Source organism: Oenanthe melanoleuca, unplaced genomic scaffold (assembly GCF_029582105.1).
Source record: "Oenanthe melanoleuca isolate GR-GAL-2019-014 unplaced genomic scaffold, OMel1.0 S001, whole genome shotgun sequence".
Taxonomy (NCBI): domain Eukaryota; kingdom Metazoa; phylum Chordata; class Aves; order Passeriformes; family Muscicapidae; genus Oenanthe; species Oenanthe melanoleuca.
The window spans coordinates 4,956,386-4,977,404 of record NW_026612650.1 but is presented as its reverse complement, the minus strand read 5'-3'; the positions used below and the strand labels follow the sequence as shown (position 1 = coordinate 4,977,404).

General features: G+C 50.8%; 2 protein-coding genes across 3 annotated transcripts in view; one reads left to right on the top strand and one right to left on the bottom strand.

Annotated features, from left to right (window-relative positions):
* Positions 1-14,766, top strand: part of LOC130266158 (uncharacterized) — a 125,681-nt gene extending 110,915 nt beyond the window's left edge. The window contains exons 1-9 of one of the 2 annotated variants that reach the window (XM_056515505.1): positions 11,039-11,399; positions 11,683-11,747; positions 11,861-12,181; positions 12,697-12,845; positions 13,075-13,210; positions 13,440-13,627; positions 13,710-13,847; positions 14,096-14,210; positions 14,473-14,766. In XM_056515505.1, coding sequence (XP_056371480.1) covers positions 12,008-12,181; positions 12,697-12,845; positions 13,075-13,210; positions 13,440-13,627; positions 13,710-13,847; positions 14,096-14,210; positions 14,473-14,493 — 921 coding nt within the window. In that variant the 5' untranslated portion in view covers positions 11,039-11,399; positions 11,683-11,747; positions 11,861-12,007 and the 3' untranslated portion in view covers positions 14,494-14,766. Of the gene's footprint in view, positions 1-11,038; positions 11,400-11,682; positions 11,748-11,860; positions 12,182-12,696; positions 12,846-13,074; positions 13,211-13,439; positions 13,628-13,709; positions 13,848-14,095; positions 14,211-14,472 lie in introns of those variants that run through there. The other variant, XM_056515506.1, reaches the window with a different exon arrangement.
* Positions 1-21,019, bottom strand: part of LOC130266098 (zinc finger protein OZF-like) — a 793,423-nt gene that overhangs the window by 629,276 nt on the left and 143,128 nt on the right. The window lies entirely within an intron of this gene.

The following is a 21,019-nucleotide window of genomic DNA, read 5'->3' as shown; positions in this document are numbered from 1 at the left end:
GGGAGCCATATCAATAGTGAAAATTCTATGTTTAAGCTTAAGTTGTCTAACAGTTCCCATAATCAACATATAATTTTCAGTTGTTTGTAACTCCCCACCCTTATGTTTGCTTCTGGCTACATATTTTAAGCCACATTACTTTGATTTAATCTCCTGCTATGAAAGCTTGTTTTTTGTCAGCAGATCCTCTTGTACTAGAGGTGCTTTTTGCTGACTTTGCAATCACAAATTCCCTAAAGGTGAAATCTTAGCAAACTTCTGCATGTGTCCCCCAGCTTTGCAGAGAACTCTTACAGAGCTTTGCATGAAGCATGCATGGTCCATACTTCCACTGCTCCTGCTCAGGGGTGACAGCTTGTTCATATTTCTAGTGGAAGGTGTCCATGGCCTTGGCAGGGTTTGGAACCAGATGATCTTTAAGGTCCTTTCCAGCACAAACCATTCTGTGACTTTCTTTGGACCTCCAGCCACTGGAGCACTCAAAACCCTTTGCATTTGGGGGATTCTGTCACAGCCATCATGGCCTAACAGTGAGCTTTGGGTGTGCCTAGAAGCAAATGAAGCAGCAGCAGCTGCAGCAGCAACAGTGGCGCAGTGGCTGAGATTCATAGACACAACCATGCCAGTGGAGGGAGCGCTGTCAGGCAGAGCCTGCACGCTGGGTGAGGTTCTGGGGGCTCTGGTCACCCCACAAGTAAGGAATGGCAGCGCCTGCCTCAGATACACTCTGAGCAAGTGAGACCAGAGGAGAGTCCTGGAAGGTGCTCATGAGACACTCCTGGCGGAACAGGGCTCTGCTCTCTGGCTGGCAACAGCCTGGTTTGGCTGCTGAGACCGCAGGCGGGACTTGAGGCGGGAGTGAAGAGGCAGCGGGCAGCTCGTGTCTGTGGGGGGCTCGAGGCCGTGTGCCCGGAGCGACACGTGGAAACACACTATGGGGAAGGAGGATGAGCTCCAGCTGGACTGCCTGTGCTGCAAGAACCAGAAGTAATTCAGCCTTGCCAGGGCTTTCCAAATGTGTGTTGATGTTCCCCAGGAAACGAAAAAATTTGGGGAAATGCCTCTGGAGGAGAGGCTTGCTTCTCCAGCACCGTGCTTCCCCAGGAGCCCCAGTGATGTAGGTACAGCTGTCTCCCTTTGGCTCCCTGCACTCCTTTCAGGGCCTCCTTGAGGCTCCATGCCCTTAGCAGAGGTGCGTGGGAAGGGAGAAGGCTGCGAAGAGCAGCTTTGGCATCTGCCTGTGCCTGCAGAGACCAACCCAAGCACCTGCAGCAGGGTGTGCTCCCCCTGTTCAGCACAGGTGTGAGCCGGACCATCTCTGCCCAGCTGAGAGCCCCAAAGTTCTCTCAGAGAGCTGTGAATTCAAAGGCCTTTATTGCACACACTAATGCCATCTCACCTATCTGATGTGTTTTTAACCCTTGGCAAGATGTGTTTGCCTCTTTCTGGCTGGAATCTGCTCTGCTCCAGGGCCAGCAGCGAGCAGGCTGCAAGGGCCAGGAACTGTGGAGAGTGTTTCACTGAGCACTTGGCAGGTCTGGGTGTGTCCTGGGCTGTCTTAGACACCGGGGCACTTTGGGTGAGCTGAGGGCCGCCCCAGGGCCTGTGGCAGCGTGTCCAAGCAGCCCGTTTGTGGGGGTCCAGGGAGTCCCTCTGAACCCTCTGTGGGTGAGAGAACCCCGCTGTCAGACCCCTGAAAGACCCCCAAATAGAGCCAGGGGGGTCAGAGAGCTGGGTCCTGCACCATGGGAACATCTGCCTTCTCTCAGAGAAGAAATGCAACCGTTAAGTGAATCTAGAGTGTGAATTAGATAGTTAGCATGTAGAAAAGGTAGTTTTTAGGATTGTTTATATTAGCAGCCACGAGGCCAAGATGGAGAATTTGGGGTGTGGTGTCTTCTTTCTTCTTCTTCTTCTTGTTCTCCATGTTGGTGAGGGATTCTGGGAATCACAGATTGGTTGGGGACAAAACTAGACATAGTAATAAGATATTATAGTATTGGAAAGATAGTGTAAACTTAGAATACGTAGTTTAAGGTATAAAAGATAAGTCCTGCCTTTCGTGGGCAGACTTCCGTCCTGGACGCGGTGCTGATCAGACTGCTGCTCGCGAGCGTGAACACTGTATCGATAAGAAATAAAAAACAAACCTTGAGACCGGACGATTGTCTCCTGCAGCCTTTCTTCGGCAGCTTCAAGAATACCCTGAGCCTTGAACCACCATCCTATGTCCATCTGAGTGGTCTTGGGCACAAGAGACCCTCTGACAGTGACATCTGGCGTCCCTGGGTGGGCGTCGGCCCCAGACGTCCAGGCTCCTGCTGTGATCTACAAAGGTAGATACAGAAGAGCTCCGATCCAAAAAACTCCCTGAAGAAAGAAGCTACCTGAAGAAAGAGAACTGCAGAGAAGAGACCTTGAACAGCGGCCAGAAACCAGCTGCCAGGCTCATCTCGGACGGGAGGAACCGCGGAATCCCTCTCCCTGTGCATCTGCTGGTCGGAAGCCCAGGAGAAATCCAGTTTGGTCCTGGCATCTCAGTTTTTGGTAAGACTGGTTGAGATCTCAGACACACATAGGAACACACACATAGCAAAATGGGTGGTGCGTTCAGCCATGAACAAGCAAAAATATTGTCCACAATGAAATATATAGCTTCTACACATCCGATTACTTTATCGGAGAGTGAACTCAGAGATTTATTGGTATGGGTGAGACTTAAATACCCTCATGCAGAAACAAGTAAAATATATACGCCAGAATTCTGGGAACAGGTAAATAGAGATATGTTTATTGCACCCACAAAAAAAGATATGAAGGCCAAGGATCTTTTGACAGCAGCTAGAATAATGTTTGAAGTTTTATCTTCAGGAACATTTCAAAAATCCAGTCCTCTGAAAGCTATAGAGGGGTTGTCAGGGACTGGGGAAGAAGTTTCTAATCAACAATCAATAGTAAAGCAAAGCAGTTCAGCTTCAGATAATACAGATTCATCTGATTTACCAAAATATTTAGATCTATCTACATCAACACCAACACCAGAAAAAGTTAAGGCAGAAATTTTTCCAAAGAATTTTGATGATCTGGATTTCTACTTTTATAATCCCTCAAAAGCAATCTCACCACCGGGGGGAAGGTAGTTGCATTCTACTCCAGGAACGGTGGAAGGAGGAGGGAGGGATGGACAGAATGAAACAGGTCGTACTCTACCATATACTTCTGGGATGGCAGAGCAGACAATAATCCCGATTAAGGGTGCAATTGGCAAGGGGAGGCAGTTTTCCACGCCCTCGGGGTGTGAGATAACCGAGCTGGTGCCTGTGACATCATCTCTGGCTTCAGGAACGCGCTCCGCGGTCACGGGGGGTGGGGGAAAGGAAATAGGGACCCCAGTCAGAATCCTAGTGCGCGGGACAGTTTCAAAATACAACGCAGCCGTGCCGGTGGCCAGAGACCAAGGAGAGGGGGGGGGCCACCCCTCGGGAGGGGGCGGAGACAGTTTTACCCATCCGTGGCGCCAGCGCGGCGCCTGGGGCCCCTGAAACTGCGGCGGCGGCTGCGGCGGCGGCTCCATCCCCCGCGTCGGGGCAGGCGGCAGAAGCGGCGGGCGCAGGGACACTCGGGGCTGCAGCGGCTCACCGGCCCGGGGAAGATAAGAGAGACCCAGGATGGGGCCAGCCAGGCCGGTCAGACCCGGAAGTGTCTGATGACGCATGCGTGGTGCGGCCGAAATGCAGGGAGCATGCTCAGGCAGTGTCATGTGGCACGCAGACAGCCGCGAACCCGGAAGTGTCAGGAGAGCAGAAGGGAGACCCACCAAAGGACTCAGCTAGGCGGGCTGTGAGACACAGAATTAGTTCAGAGGGAGAAGGCTCTGGCCCGGAGGGACAGGGACTGAGTGAGGGTGACAGCGATCCTGAAAGCGAGGGAAGTGCAGAGAGCAGGGCAGAGTCCGGTCGCGTCAGTCAGGGGCGTGGCCAGGGGAGGAGTGACCGCGCCTCCGGAGGGCGTACCCGGACACCAGAACCCAAGCCGTCTCCACAGCAACCACAACAACAAACCAAGACGTGTCGACCTAGAGCTACAGCGCCACCTAGCGGCAGAGAAGCAACATTGCAAGACTATTTCCCAGTCAGATATAAAAAACAAACCGATACAGGAAAAAAAGTTCAACCACCTCAACCACCACAGCAAGAAGAAGATACAATATGTATTACAGCTTCAGAAGGCATTCCAACATACACAATAGATCCGGGAAATAGTGAAAGTCCTATGGTTCTTATCCCCAGAGATCTTGTGGATGCTTTTATTCAGCATTTAAAAGGAACAGAATTTCCACAAGCTTCTCAGAAGACTCCTGACAAACAACAGCCCATGCCTCAGCCAGCACCCATGGATCAGAAAATGGATGAAGCAGCATCCCTGTCTTTATCACAACAAATGGTTTCCTATGACAAACAAAGTCCCACAAGGATGCAATTTGCTGAAGGACAAGAAACTGAAGTTGATTGGTCAAATATCAGAATGCAATTATCCAGAAGCAGAGAATATTCTGCAATTGGCACAGGTGATATTGCAATGCCAGTCAATTATGATCCACAGGGACAGAACCCAAGATGGCAAAAGCTAAATCACCAGATAGTGAAAGATTTAATCAAAGCAATCAGAGATTATGGTTTGGGATCTTCATATTTCAAACAACTTTTAAAAGGAGTTTTTACAGAATATGACTTGACTCCACATGATGTGAGATCACTCGTGTCACTGATCCTCACAGACACACAAGTGCTCATCTGGGACAACAGGTGGAGAAGAGCTTTACAAGAGCTGCGAAACAGATATCAAGGAGGAGCAAATGCAAACCTCACAATAGCAGAACTAGCAGGGGATCCTCCAAATGACAATCCAAGACAGCAAGCCACCAGACTTCCAAGAAATGTACTGGCAGACATCAAGGATGCAGCACGTAGAGCAATTCTGCAAGTAGCCCCAGCAGGAACACAAGATGTTGTTTATTCAGAAATAAAGCAAGGAGTGTCTGAACCTTTTCCAGCATTTGTAGATAGACTCACACAGGCAGTGGACAGATAAGTCATGGAAGAAACAGTCAGACCATTCTTGCTGCAAAGCCTTGCATTTGCAAATGCAAATTCAGAATGCAAGAGGATCATCAGTGCTCTTCCTGGTCAGCCAACACTGACAGAAATGGTTGAAGCATGCAGCAAGATTGGGTCTTCACAACACATAGCATCACTAGTCAAAGAACAGGTGACTGAAGCCCTTCAAGCACAGAATGAAAATCTTGAGAGGGTTTTTGCAAATTTTAAAAAGAAAGATAAGTCATCTGAAGGACAATGTTATAATTGTGGAGGAACTGGGCATTTTAAAAGAGCCTGTCCTCATCCAAAAAATACTAACAAGCCATCAGGGCTTTGCCCAAGATGTCGAAGAGGAAGACATCTGGCAAGTGAATGTTATTCTCGAACAGATGTTGATGGAAAACCACTTCCAGTTCCAAAAAACCCCAAGGGGAGTGCGGCAACACCCCACCGCGCAACGACAGAAGTGATGGCGGTGACACAGGGAACAACACCGACTCAAGCACTACAGTTGTCGGGGAGCGTCAATCTGACTCCCTCAGCAGGGCACTAGGGGACATCCCTTGTGACAGAGAGCTATTGACACCGGGAACACAATTTATTTTAGCGGCTTCAAAAATAACTTGTTTTTTAAATGAAGAATCGGCTTCCATACCAACAGGGTTCAAAGCACCTTGTCGGAAGAGACAAGATTTTGTAATTATAGGCAGAGACCGATGCAGCATCTTCGGTTTGATAATATTTCCAACTGTTGTTTCTGCAGACTGTTTCGAGGAGCTGACAATTTTAGCAAGGGCTCTTCGACCACCGTTGACAATTCCCCAAAATACCCAGCTGGCCAAAGCAATAGCTTTGCCATCTCATCCACTGGAACATCAAGTTATGCCAGCAATGGGTGAAGATCATCCATGTTTTAATGATCATGTATGTACAGGTGCATGCCCTGTGGTTGAAACATATAACTCAAGAAAAGCCGATCATCACTTGTGAATTATCACAAAGAGACAGAAAGATAGTAATTTCAGTCATGTTGGACACGGGAGCAGATGTCACACTCATTTCATACATCTTCTGGCCGAGAGACTGGAATTTAATAGTACCTCTGGGCAGGATCACAGGCATCGGAGGAAGTTCGGTATGCCTGCAAAGTGAAGAAGCGGTCATCTTTGAAGGACCCGGAGGAAAGATAGCTCTCACTCGTCCATTCATAGTGCAGAAGCCATTTACAGTCTGGGGAAGGGACCTCCTTTCTCAGTGGAACATGACTATTCAAGTGGATTTTTAGTGGGGCTCACTGCGGCACTCACCACTCCAAAAATGACATGGAAGACTGACACACCTCTTTGGGTGGATCAGTGGGCCTTGGAAAAAAGGAAATTGAGTGCTTTGAAAACCTTGGTGAAAGAGCAATTGCAGAAAGGACACATCAAGCCAACCAACAGCCCATGGAATTTTCCAGTGTTTGTCATTCGGAAGAAAACTTCTGGATCGTGGAGATTGCTTCATGATCTCAGAAGGCTGAATGAAATTCTGGAAGAAATGGGACCTCTGCAGCAAGGACTTCCATCACTCACGATGATTCCCAGAGAGTGGCCTCTTGTGATCATCGATCTCAAGGATTGTTTCTTCACAATACCACTTCATGAAGATGATTGCCTATCGAATGGCGTTCTCTGTTCCAAGTTTGAATAGAGAAGAGCCAATGAAAAGGTATCATTGGACTGTTTTACCACCAGGACTGAAGAACTCACCAACAATTTGTCAGTGGTATGTGGCGCAAGCTTTGGCTCCAGCAAGAAAAAAATATCCTGAAGCAAAAATAATCCATTACATGGATGATTTACTCATTGCAGCATCAACAAAGGAAGAACTGCAACAGGTCCGCGCTTGTGTGACAGAAGAAGTAGAAAAAGCAGGACTTGAAATCAGTGTTTCAAAGATTCAGGAAATTGCGCCTTGGAAATACCTTGGATGGAAGATCACAGAACAGACGATCAAACCACAGAAACTAGAAGTCAGCTCTAGAGTTTGCAATTTACAAGATCTACAGTGACTCATTGGAGAAATTGACTGGATGAGACCAATTTTGGGAATCACCAATGAGGAACTTTCGTCCTTGTTTGATCTCCTGAGAGGAGACAGTGACATCAAATCACCCCGAACTCTTACACCAAAGGCACAAGAAGATTTACAGAAGATTGCGAAAATTATACAGGAAAGACAAGCACACCGATATGTGGACTCTTTATCATTCCATTTGGCAGTGTTGGGAGAAGAAACACAGCTGTATGGTTTGATTTTTCAATGGGATGAAAACAAGAAGGACCCTCTGTTGATTATAGAATGGGTTTTTCTACCTTACAGGCCTCCAAGAACAATTCTTACAACCTTGGAGATGACGACACAGATAATCATGAAGGCAAGAGCAAGGCTGATGACAATGACGGGCAGAGACTTTTCAATAATTTATATACCTTTGAAAAAAGATTATTTTGATTGGGCATTTCAAAAGTCACAAGATTTGGCAATAGCATTGTTAGATTACACAGGTAAATGTTCGATTCATTATCCGAGTCACAGATTGTTGAAAGTGATGTTGAAAATTAGAGAGAAACCAAGGGCGAGTGAAGAACCATTGGAGGGGATCACGGTATTCACTGATGGTTCAGGAAAGACAGGAAAGTCAGCAATCACGTGGCAAAATTCAGTTAGAGGAAATTGGGAATCAGATGTACAAATAGTGCAGGGATCACCGCAAATTGTTGAATTGGCTGCAGTGGTCAGAGTTTTTAAATTATTTCAACAACCCTTGAATTTGATTACAGATTCACAATATGTAGCTAATGTGGTCAAGAGATTGGAAGGATCACTTTTGAGAGAGACCAACAACGATATTCTATATTCATATTTATCATGCATGAAAACATTGTTGGAAAGCAGGACAGAAAAATATTTTATTACACATATCAGAGCGCATTCCTCACTTCCAGGATTTTTAGCAGAAGGAAATGCACGAGCAGATAAGCTAACCATGACTGTCTTGCAAACTTTACCAGACATTTTCCAACAAGCAAAGATCAGTCATGCATTTTTCCATCAAAATGCACAAGCATTGATGAAATCCTTCCAACTCTCCAAAACACAAGCTAAAGAGATTGTACAAACGTGCCCTGATTGTCAGATGGTGCAGCCACCAATCTCCATGGGAGCAGTTAACCCACGGGGATTGGAAAGCCTTCAATTACGGCAGGCGGATGTTACAAAGTACCCACTTTTTGGAAAACTGAAAAACATTCATGTTTCAGTTGACACCTTTTCAGGTGCAATTTTTGCCTCCTTGCATACAGGAGAGACGGCACAGCATGCATGTAGACATTTTCTACAGGCATTTGCATCTTTAGGCGTGCCTCAAGAAATCAAAACAGACAACGGTCCAACTTACATAGATAAGGTTTTGGACAAGTTTCTAAAAAGGTGGGGTGTCAAACATACTTTTGGCATTCCTCATTCATCAACAGGACAGGCAATTATAGAGAGAACACATCACACTTTGAAAACGCTCCTTGAAAAACAAAAAAAGGGGGAGCCAGAGGCTACGCCTCACATGCAATTGAACAAAGTGTTGTATGTGTTGAACTTTCTAAATGGTCATTCTCAGAACCGACTCCGCCGATCATAAGACATTTTATGAATGATAAAAGAGCTAAACTAAAGGAAAATCCTTTAGTGATGACAAAAAATTTAGAATCGGGAAAGATTGAGGGACCGTTCAAATTAATCACTTGGGGAAAGGGTTTTGCTTGTGTCTCCACAGATGGAGGACTGAAGTGGGTGCCTGCAAAGTGTGTCAAACCATATCGGGCCCCAACAACAACGCAAGCAGAGACTGATCTCGGGAGTGAAGAACGAAACGCACAGACCGAGTCACAAGCAGGCGATGCGAATTCGTCTTCAGACAAAACGACAAGAACTTAAAGATTTAAAATTCACCATGTTTTTCTATGTAATTTTGTATTCTATCTTTTTATCAGTTATGTTAGGTATCGAAACAAAATTACCAATGATGCAACCAAGGGCAAACGTGTGGGAAAATTTGGCTCACGCAGCGGGGTTGGACACAATCTGTCTGACACATTCCAAACCAGGGAAACCATTTTCAACATGTTTAGTCGGACTGCCTGTGAGAGAATGGCCAATTCCGAAAAACATCCCTCCAAAGGTGTTGCAAGCTATGACAACTCCTGTGGACGGATGGCACGTGTGGGTCAAATTTCTCCATGTGACTTCAGTTGAACCAGAGGAATTGGAGATTCTAGGTTCAACAAGAATGGATTTTTGTATTGAATTCAGTTTTCCAGGAGTGACAAAAAACAAAGCTCTAGATGTTACTCCGAATCATGAGGTTTACAAAAATGGTTCCTTTTGGTGTAATCACACGGTGGTTTCAAGCAAACCATCCTTCCAAGTTCATGCAAAATTGCCACGGGGAATCTTTTTCATTTGTGGGGACAGAATTTGGCCTTCTATCCCTGCAAACATCACTGGAGGTCCATGCAGCATTGGGAGACTTTCGTTGTTATCACCTAATAAGAAAATGTTGACAGAACTGAGAAATAGAGAAAAAAGAGACATCAAACAATACGATCCAAACTGCGATGACAGCTTTTATACATTGAACAAGGCCCAGAGAATTTCTGCAGCTATATTCTCTCCCCAAGTAGCATCGGGGATGGCCTTGACTCAGTTGGATCGTTTGGGTTGCTGGTTGAGCAAAAACACCAAAGCTATCTCTGACGCACTGAGTGACATGTTAACAAATGTCAGCAGTGTGAGAAGAGCAACCCTTCAGAACAGGGCAGCAATTGATTATCTGTTGCTGACTCACGGGCACGGGTGTCTCGAGTTTGAAGGAATGTGTTGTATGAACCTCTCGGACCATTCTAAATCGATTCATGAAGATATTAAACAGTTAAGGCAAGAAGTGGCAAAAATTGGACAATCTACTGGATCTTGGATGGATGGTCTGTTTGACTTTTTTAATCTTTCTTCCTTCTGGAGAGAAATTCTTAAAGTAGGGTTTTTATATATTAGTGGGAATTGCTATTTTCTTTATTCTATTCTTAATTATCTTACCTTGCATTTTTCAATGTATTCGGAAGGCTTTGGACACAACTATAAAAGATGTGTTTTTGGTGCAAACAGAGGGGGGAGATGTGGGGGTCCAGGGAGTCCCTCTGAACCCTCTGTGGGTGAGAGAACCCCCCTGTCAGACCCCTGAAAGACCCCCGAATAGAGCCAGGGGGGTCAGAGAGCTGGGTCCTGCACCATGGGAACATCTGCCTTCTCTCAGAGAAGAAATGCAACCGTTAAGTGAATCTAGAGTGTGAATTAGATAGTTAGCATGTAGAAAAGGTAGTTTTTAGGATTGTTTATATTAGCAGCCACGAGGCCAAGATGGAGAATTTGGGGTGTGGTGTCTTCTTTCTTCTTCTTCTTCTTGTTCTCCATGTTGGTGAGGGATTCTGGGAATCACAGATTGGTTGGGGACAAAACTAGACATAGTAATAAGATATTATAGTATTGGAAAGATAGTGTAAACTTAGAATACGTAGTTTAAGGTATAAAAGATAAGTCCTGCCTTTCGTGGGCAGACTTTCGTCCTGGACGCAGTGCTGATCAGACTGCTGCTCGCGAGCGTGAACACTGTATCGATAAGAAATAAAAAACAAACCTTGAGACCGGACGATTGTCTCCTGCAGCCTTTCTTCGGCAGCTTCAAGAATACCCTGAGCCTTGAACCACCATCCTATGTCCATCTGAGTGGTCTTGGGCACAAGAGACCCTCAGACAGTGACACCTGTTGAGACACGGTGGAGCATGGTGACCGTGGAACCGAGTGGAACGGTGTGGAACAGGGTGTCCATGCAGTCGTTTGTGATACACGGTTACATAGGTGCTGGCGGCGAGGCGGCCACACCAGAGTGCTCAGTGCTCGCGACGGGACAGGACGCAGAGAGCTGAGCTGTGAGGGGGACCCCACAGAGCCAGCTCCTTCGTGCCTGACCTGGAGCTTTTCCCAAGCGCTACTCCTGCGGCTGGCCTCGCGGCCAGACTGTGACACCGCTGACTCGGACCTTTCTGAGGGACCTGTCTCGAAGGTGCCCTCAAGGTCAGACAACGCGATGGCAGGCAGAGTGTTCAGCCTGTTCAAAACCCTTCGGGGAAAAAAGAAGAACGGCACTGCAGCTGCCCCAGCACAGCAGCCTCAAGAGCTGGAGCAGTTGCAGCCACTGCAGGATGGTGAGTGGCAGAGCTGGGCCATAGGGCTGGTGCTCGGAGACACCTTGCCCCAATCCCATCCCATCCCATCCCATCCCATCCCATCCCATCCCATCCCATCCCATCCCATCCCATCCTATCCTCTCTGAACATGCCCACGCACAGGGGCTGGGGCTGCTCTCCCAGCAGCCGTGCTCCATCCCCTGGCCATCTGGCTGTTTCTGGCCGGGCAGCGCAGGGCTGGGCTGTGTTCTCTGCCCTCTCCTGTGGCCACTCAGCTCTGGCTGCACTTGCTCTGTGCCAGATGCAGTAATGGACCGGACACAGGAGCAGGATCCCGCCCGTGGCCGCTTCCGCTGAGCTGTGCAGGTACCTGCGGCCACCCCCACTTGGGCCGGGCCTGCTGTCCCGGCTCGGCCCAGCACCGCGCATGGAGCACAGCATGGAGCGTCCCTCCCTTACCGCCCTTCTTTCTGCTGCAGGTGCTGCGGAGGTTCCTGCACACTCGGCATAGGAAGAGCACGGCCACAGCAACAGAGGACTCAGCCCAGCTCGACTGCAGGCCCAGCGAGACGCAGGCAGAGCCGGGTGCCAGCACAGAGTCTTCTGCAGGCGCAGCAGACTCTGCCATGGCAACGGCTGAGGGCAGCACCAAGGCTGGCACGGCCCAGGCTGAGAGCGTGGCCAGCACAGACACCCTCACAGGGAGCATCTCAGACACCGACTCCATGCCCAGCCAGACTGACACTCCTGCTCCCACTCAGGACTTTTCCCAAGAGGAGGGTGCTTTTTCTCCACAGCAGGTAGGCACCCTGGGGCCAGAGCTGAAGGCCTGCCAGGATCGTGTGGTGTTAGAGCTATCTGGGCTTCCCTCTGGCTAGCTCAGTACTAGAAGGAAGCCCAGAGCCCTGCAGGAACGAGGAAAAAGAACAAAAGAGGCTCCTTCCCACGAAGGGGATTCTCAGCTTTATTCCAGATGGCTTCCAGGGAGAAAGAGGAAATAGGAATGCCCGGCTGTGATCTTTAAACCCCCCGCCAGGGGTGGAGGGAAACCAGACCCAAGCCAGTCAGCTTATGGCCAAGGGGAAGGGGAGGGGAAAGGACTGAACCACAAGATGGGCTATAGGGGAAGTCAGGGAGATACCATTCTCAGTGCTACACTAACCAAGTAAATGAAATACAACAGTGTGGCCCCTCAAGCCACGTCCGCTGTGCCCCCTCAGCCTTTGAGGCCAGCACAATGCAAGAGCTTCTTGGGGGAAGCTGGGGACGTCGCTCCCATGGACAGCACTCCAAGTTCTTTTCGTGCCCCCTCCAGGTGCCAGCCATCGTGAGGGACATTCACCAGAGACTCATGTACTGTGTCACCGTGGATGCCGGGCTGCAAAATGTCCTTGTGACACTGGCTGAAAAACACCCTTTTCAAGTGGTGATGAGTCTCCTGTGCTGTGCCCCATCGTGTGACGGGTACGGGGCACAAATGCCTTGGCAGCTCAGGGCTCACCAGCCTGTAGGGCCATCGCCCTGTACAGCCTGAGCACTGGGGTCAGGCATAGAGCTCCGGGGCCCTCGGGCCCCCCTGTTTGCTGAGCCTGCTGCCATGCTCCCTCCCTGCCCCTCAGGGCACCGGGATTCTGTCACCTGGCCCCACTCAGCTGCACAGGGCTGGTACTGATGCACAGCTCTGCTCCCACAGAGCTGCCGCCCTGATGTGGAGAACCATCGGCTCGTCGGGACAGGTGGTGCAGGAGGTGCTTGCAGCACTGCTCTCTGTGATGGAGTCCAGCATGTTCTTCTCCAGAGAGGACAACGAGGCCGTCTTTGCCCTGGCTGTGAGTTTCTGCCACTGGCCTTTGCTCACCCTCCAGGTCCCCTCTCCAGCAACTCTCCATGCTCTCCCCAGCGCCCTGCAGCTCCCAGCCTCGGGCGCTGGGCTGGAAGCTGGGCTAGGGATAGGCTCAGGAGCAGCAGGCCGGGTGCTCCCCCTGCGTCTCCCCTTGGGCCCTGCCACAGGGACACCTCAGCACTGAGCGCTGCCTCGGGGCGCTTTGTCCTTTGCAGGCAACTGTGGTGCTGTGGGTGACTGTCCACGTGCGCGAGTGGCACACTGCAGTACTCCTTCATTCGGCCCGCCTGTTCGTGGCTCTGCTCTTCCAAATTTTCAGCAGCACAGAGCAGATGCCACAGGCCGTTAAGAACGTGTGGACAGCGTGCCGGGAGGAGCACCACCTTCCCAGCAACCGCAGCAGGTGCCAGTCGCCCTGTCCTTCCCACGCCCTTGTGGCCAGGGCCAGAGCTCCCAGCGTGACCTGGCCTTTGCTCTGCACACAGGTTTGCAGTGCAGACCATGAAGGCTCTGCTCTGCCGCCTGGGCCGCGATGAAATGCTGGTGGCTCTGGAGCGCAAGTGGGTCTGGGACAACTTGCTCTGTGCCGACACCAAGCACTGTGCAGTGGGGATGCTGGCCAGGTGAGACCCCCTTCTCCCCGCTGCCAGCTTTGGTGCCCTGAGTCCAGAGTGCCCCACACAGTCCCCATGGTTGTGGCCAGAGGGCCTTGGTACGAAGGGATGTCCGAGCAGACTGGAAAAGGCTGGAAGAGGAGGGGCCCAGGTCCCCTCGCAGGGTGCTGGGCAAAGATCACACACCTCTGCGAGTCAGTCCTTGCAGAGCTTTGCCCGCCCGGCTCAGAACCTTGGTGCCTTTGTCCCCCTGCCAGGGAGATGCGCCATGGCTTGAGCCCCTTGTGTTCCTGCATCGCCACACACCTGCTCAACCTGCCCATCTGGGGGCAGCCTCGCTGGGATCTGCCGGCGCTGGCGTTCTTTGTGGAGGTGAGCCTGAGGGCCGGCAGCTTGGCCCTGCCCAGCGCCGCAGCCAGGGCAGCCACAGCCTGCGCCCCACACGGGGGCTGCTCCCTTCGCTGGGCCGCGTGGGCTCTTGGCCGGGCTCCTCTGGCCCCGAGCCAGTGCCCACGGAGCCCCGGCCCAGCCGGGCCTCGGGGCTGTGCGGGCTGGGGAGGCCAGGGCTGGGCACAGGGAGCAGAGCTTAAGGGCACAGCCCACGCTGAGCCTTCCCTCCTGGCGCTCTCTGCAGCAGCTGCAGGACAAGAACTAAGAGGCAGAAGATTCAGTGTCCTTTGGCAGCCTCCACTTGCCATTGAAGATGGGACCAGCTGTAGAGCAGACCGGACCAGCTGGAGATCCAGGCACAGCTCTTGCTTGTCACAACTGAAACTGTGGCAAGCTCCAGGAGCTCCTGCCATCTCCCTCCCTGCTGGCACCTCCCTCCCTCCATTCCTCAGTCCCTGCCAATGCCCAGTGTTGCTTCCCAGCTCACCCCTTTGCTTCACCTTGCCTTAATAAAGTTTGGTTTGTTCACTTTACCCACATCTCTTTGGAGCCTGAGCGGCCCAAAAATCTGAGCCAGAGACACCCAGGGCCCTGCTGTCGTTCTCTTCCGTGCTGCGCTCTGTGCACAGAAAGTGAGCAGCAGGGGCAGCTCAGGCTGCAAAGGTCACTGTCCTGCAGGTCCCCTTGCACAACACCATGGTGTTAAAGGTCGTGCTGAGCACGCTGAAGGGGACAAGGAGCCTGGGTTTTAGAAGGACCAGCTTGAGTATGCTCAGAGCCCAGCCTTGAGGGATTCCTTGGCAAGCATCCAGGGAGGGCAACGGAGCTTGCAATGCTGGAAGTTTTCACAAAGAAAAGAGCAGAGCTGTGAGGGGACCCCACAGAGCCAGCTCCTTCGTGCCTGACCTGGAGCTTTTCCCAAGTGCTACTCCTGCGGCTGGCCTCGCAGCCAGACTGTGCCACCGCTGACTCAGACCTTTCTGAGGGACCTGTCTCGAAGGTGCCCTTGAGGTCAGACAACGCGATGGCAGGCAGAGTGTTCAGCCTGTTCAAGACCCTTCGGGGAAAAAAGAAGAACGGCACTGCAGCTGCCCCAGCACAGCAGCCTCAAGAGCTGGAGCAGTTGCAGCCACTGCAGGATGGTGAGTGGCAGAGCTGGGCCATAGGGCTGGTGCTCGGAGACACCTTGCCCCAAACCCATCCCATCCCATCCCATCCCATCCCATCCCATCCCATCCCATCCCATCCCATCCCATCCCATCCCATCCCATCCCATCCCATCCCATCCCATCCCATCCCATCCCATCCCATCCCATCTCATCCTCTCTGAACATGCATGCACAGGGGTTGGGGCTGCTGTGGACAGATCATTGCAGTATTTTATCACCCATTCTGTAAAAAATGTTTTCCTCCCTCAGCCACTCTTCACAGGACTTGTGTTCCAAACCCCTCACCAGCCTTGTTGCCCTTGAGTAGCTCCAGCGCCTCCATGTCCTTCCTAAACTGGGAGCCCAGAACTGGACACAGCACTCAATGTGCTGCCCAAACAGTGCTGAGCACAGGGGAAGAATCACTGCCCTGGTCCTGCTGGCCACACCATTCTTGATCCAGGCCAGGTGCCATTGGCCTTTTTGGCCACCTGGGCACACTGCTGCCTCATGTCCAGCCTGCTGTCCATCAGTGTCCCAGGTCCCTTTCTGCCTGGCCACTGTCCAGTAGCACTGCAGGGGTTGTTGTGGCCAAATTGCAGGACCCTGCACTTGGTCTTGTTAAGCTTCACCTTGTTGGATTTCGGCCCTGGATCCAGCCTGTCCAGGTCCATCTGCAGAGCTCTCCTCCCCTCCAGCAGATCCACACTCACACCCAGCTTGGTGCCATCTGCACATTTGCTGATGGTGCACTCAGTGGCCTCATCCAGATCATCAATGCAGATATTGAAATCCACACTGGCTGGCTCTGATTCCTCAGCCATCCTGTAGGTGCCCTGTGGTGGCACTCAGGGTGATCTGTTCCATCACCTTTCCGGGCACTGAGCTCAGGCTGACAGGCCTGGAGTTCCCCAGATCCTCCTTCCAGCCCTGCTTGGGGATGGGCTGAGATTGGCACATCCAGTCCTCTGGGACCTCCCTGGTGAGCCAGGACTGATGGTTATTGATGGAGAGCAGCTTGGGGAGCTCATCCGCCAGCTCCCTCATCCCTCTAGGATGGATCCCATCTGATCCCAGAGACACCAGAGACATCTGAGTGGCTCAGCATGTCCCCAGCTGCTTCCTCCTGGATTTCAGGGGTCTGTTCTGCTCCCTGTCCCCATCTACCAGCTCAGGAGAACACTAGTCCTGAGGACAACCTATCATAATTTTGACAAGAGAGGCAAAGATGGGGTTAAGTACCTCAACCTATTCCTTTATTTTGCTGGCCATATCCCCCCTAATAAACAATGCACATTTTCCTTGTCCCTCCTTTTGCCATTTGTGTATTGATAAAATCGTATTTGTTATCCTTCCCAGAAGTGACCAGTTGATGTCCTAATGGAGCTTCTACCTCCCTAATTTTCTTTCTTCATGACCTAACAATGTCTTTAAACACTTCCTGAGTTACCTGCCCCTCTGTCCAATAGTGATGCAACCTCTTTTTTCCCCGAGTTCTGGGAAAATGCTCCATTCCCAGTAAGGCCACCTGTTTTCCTCACTAGCTCATAATTTGGCACAGAGGGAGAGGTTGTTACTGTGCCTTCACAATTTTTTCTTGAAGTCTGTCCCTCCCATAAAAAAAATCAGTGCTTGATTCAGTACTCATAAAATTTGCATCCTGAATAGGTCAAAAATTGCTCTCTCTAAGTTCAGGGTAGAAGTTATGTTGATAGCCTTCCTTCTTTCACAGAATATTTAAAAAATCATAATTTCATGGCAACTGTACCCCAAAAAGCCTCTGACCAACACATCTCCCACCAGCCCTTCTCTGTTTGTGAACAGCAGGAGACAGAGCTTTCCTTGGGAGTGGCAAGAGATGGAAACCTCCCCCAAGTGGAGCCTGGAAGGTTCAGCCTGGAGGTGAGGAAACAGCAAAGTCCCTGCCAGGGCAGAATGCTGGTGGCTGAGGTGTCCCAGCGTGAGGCTGGGCCATGCCATGGCTCTGTGTGCCAGGAGCCAGCAGCACTGGGTGCAGGGAGCCCAGGGAGGGCACAGCAATGCTGGGCTGAGAAATGCTGGGGGGACAGCGAGATGGGCGTGTGCAGCCGGCCAGGGCAGAGGAGCAGCACGCACAGGGGCACAGGCTGCAGGAGAGATGGCCAAGGGCTGGGCAGGGCTGGCAGGGCCAGAGGCACCCAGGCCTTTGTGCCCTGGGCTGGGCAGCGCCTCTGCAGCCCCACAGAAGGAACTTTCCTTGCAGGGGCTGCACTTTGCTGCTGCCTCGGCCCTCCCTGAGCAGGCTGGCAGGGCTTGCAGGGTGATGCCATTTCTCCTTGCTGCCCCTCCCATCCCAGTGCCCCAGGAACAGCCCCGAGCCACCCGTGAGGGACAGGCCCTGCTGGGCCAGGCCTGGGCTCAGCCCTTGGCCTTTCTGCTGCCTCCAACCAGCCCAGGCCTTGCTCAGCATTGCAGTTCCTGCTCACAGCCTTTGGCTCCTGCAATCCTGCCCTCAAGGATCTGCTCTAACCAGTCCCTGGGGAGCCTTTGGCAGTCCCTGCCCTTAGTGGGGCCACTGATGCTCCAAGGGACTTGGAGTTTAGCTTCTGACTCCTTGAGCAGCTTCTTCCACCTTCTCTCAGTGCCTGGGGGTCCTAGACTCAGCCCAAAATCCACCCTGGGGATCATTAAAATAAGGAAAGATTTCAGGATCTCTTTATCTTCCTTCATTTGTCTTCAAGTCTGCAGGGATTGTGCAACTGATTGGAGTCAGTTTAGAGTTCAAGGAAGGAGATTTCAAAGTGCACCTCATGAATTTTTGTTTTATCATGGGCATATTATTTTAATTTTTCAGTTCAGGCTAGAGGTGATATACACATTCTGTAAGTTATCTCAGTGCTGAATGTCTCCTTAGGAGGTTTGGGCACAGACAAGGATGAGCTTCTTGCAGCTGACCCTATTGGGACAAACTGCTCCTCACCCCCAACTTCTCTGTGTCGGAAATGGGCCAAGTAGGACTGAAATCCCAAAACATTAAAACAAAATAATGCATTTTTCTTTGTAAATAAAATTTATAATAATAGTTTATAATTAAAATTATAAAAATTTTAATTTTTATAATACTATTATTTTATTACCTTATTTTTATATTTATGTAAAAAATAATACATTTTTAGCAACCAAAAAAATTTTGGTTCATTGTTTCTAAGTAACGCAATTCCCTTCATTAGTTAATTGACCAATATTGGCTCTTCATTTCTCCCTCTTCATGCCTATTAGTCCTATTTATAGTCTTTAGTATTTTTTTTTAATCATTTTCTGGAGCTGGGTGGGCACTCGGAGGGACACTAAGGGACTCTGACGGACAAATCAGGCTCCAGGGGGAGCTCTTGGGGGTCCAGGGATGCCCCTGTAGCTCAGGGAGGGGAATCTGGGGCGCGGGGGATGATGGGAGTTGTAACCACAGGTATAATAAAGTTTTATTGGGCCGTGAAGCATCATGGGAGTTCTGGTCACAGCTGCAATGTCTCTGGGTTGGGTGCGGGGCATGATGGGAGATTAAATCATGCTCTTCTCTTACCGCAGAGCATAATGGGAGCTGTAGTCCCGGAAGTGGCTCGGAAGGGGTGTTTTGGGGTCCGGGATGGCGCTCGGGGGACACTTTTGCATCGCAGCCATGACTTGAGGTCCTCAGGGGGGAACAGGTCGGGTACACTTAGGGGGAGCTTGGGGAGCTCTAACTGGGCTCTTTAGGGTGCGGTGCACGACAGGACTTTTAGGTGCTGAACTGTGTTATCAAGGAATCTCTGGGGTGGGGAGCATTCAGAGAATCCGGAGACACTTTTGGGGGTGTCCCAACTGGGCGCTGAGGGGGCATTTACGGATCCTGGAGAGTCTCGGGGACACTTATGGGACACATACGAGGGCAGATACCGGGGGTTCTGTGGATCGCGGGACATGTTGGGAGTTGTAGTCCCAGCTCCAACGGGGCTCAATGGGGCCGCAGGGCATGATGGGAGTTAGAGGCAAAAAGAAAAGATGGCGCTGACACCAGGCAGTGCTTCTGAGGCTCCGATCCCTGGTGCGGATTGACTGAGGTTAGTGATCATCGGAGGCGGGAGCAGCCCATTCAACCCCTGCAGTCCCTCCCAGTACAGCCCAGTTCGTCCCCAGTACAGCTCAGTACAACCCTAGTGCCCCTTCATGCCCTCTCAGTACAGCCCAGTTCATCCCCAGTATAGTCTAATACATTCTCACTGCCCATCCAGGCCCAACCAGTACAGCCCAGTCCCTCCCAGTACACATTAGTTCACAACCAGTCTCTCCTAGGTCTCTTCTAGGACCCCCCCAGTGTCACCCATAGAGTGCCCCAATATCCCCCAATCTTGCCCACACTGTTCCAAGTGTCCCCAGTTTTTCACAGTAATCCCCAGTATCACTCACAGTATCCCTAGTTTGCCCATGTATCCCCCAGTACTGCTCCCAGTATGTCCCAGTATGTCTCTCTGTACCACCACAGTCCAGCCCAGCCTGCCCAGATTTCCCCTCAGCCTTCCCAGTGTTCCCAGGTTGTCCCAGTCCTCTCCAGTACCGCTCCCAGTATGTCCCAGTGTGTCTCTGTGTACCCCCACAGTCTATCCCAGTCTTCCCAGATTCCTCCTCAGTATTCCCCATGTTCCCAGTATGTCCCAGTCCTCCCCAGTGTTTCCAAGGAAACTTGAACTTCTCACAGTTGCTGTGGCACCCAAACCCAGCAGTGGGGTCAGTGCAGTGTCCATGGCCACAGCCCCTGGCAGTGCCCAGTGCAGCTTGGGATGATGATCCACCCTCACAGCTGGCCCAGGGCAGATCTGCAGTGGTTTTGGTGGCGCCTGGGGCTGGCACACACCTGAGGAGTGTGTCTGATTGCAGTGGGGAACATTAAGAGTTTTAGATTGCTCCAAAAAGAAAAAGAGAAAGAAAAAAGGAGAAACATCTTTTTTTCGTGAGTGTAGCCAGTTCTCCAGGTCCCAGGTGAGTGAGGACAGACAGGATAGGACTGGGGAATGTGGTGCAGGGTTGTCCTGGTTGTCTGACACTGGGTCAGACCCCAAGGCACAGCTCTTCTGAGCAGGCCAGACCTCCTGAGGAGAGACCATGGATCAACATCAATCACAGAATGCTGAAATCACCTCTGCTCTAAAGAGAACAATAATAAAATATACTCTTTAAAGTAATAATAAATATTTCTAAGAAGCTCTTTGAATTATTTCTCCATAACTGGAGTTGAAAACCATCATAATGAACTGCACTGGACCAGAGGGAAATCAAGGCAGAGCCATGGTTTGTCAGGACTTGCTTGATCCCAATGAGCCCCATGGTGCATTTGGTGCTGCCAAGGAGCTCCAAATAATATTTTGGAAATACTGGGTGTCTCTCTGCAGCGCTGCTCTTGCAAATAGCTGCCTCTGTGCCAGGAGCCCAGCCCAGCTCAGAGGCGCAGACACAGCACAAGGACTTCAATGAACCTCTCGGGGGTTGGGGCTGAGTCCCTGAACATCAGTCCCTGAGAGGGAGCTGAAGAAACCTCTCAAGAATTCAAAGTCAGATTCAAACTCCAAAGCTTCTTCTACTTTTAGTGAGTCCCAGTGATAAACATGAAGGAGAAGGTTTCCCAAGGGTCGA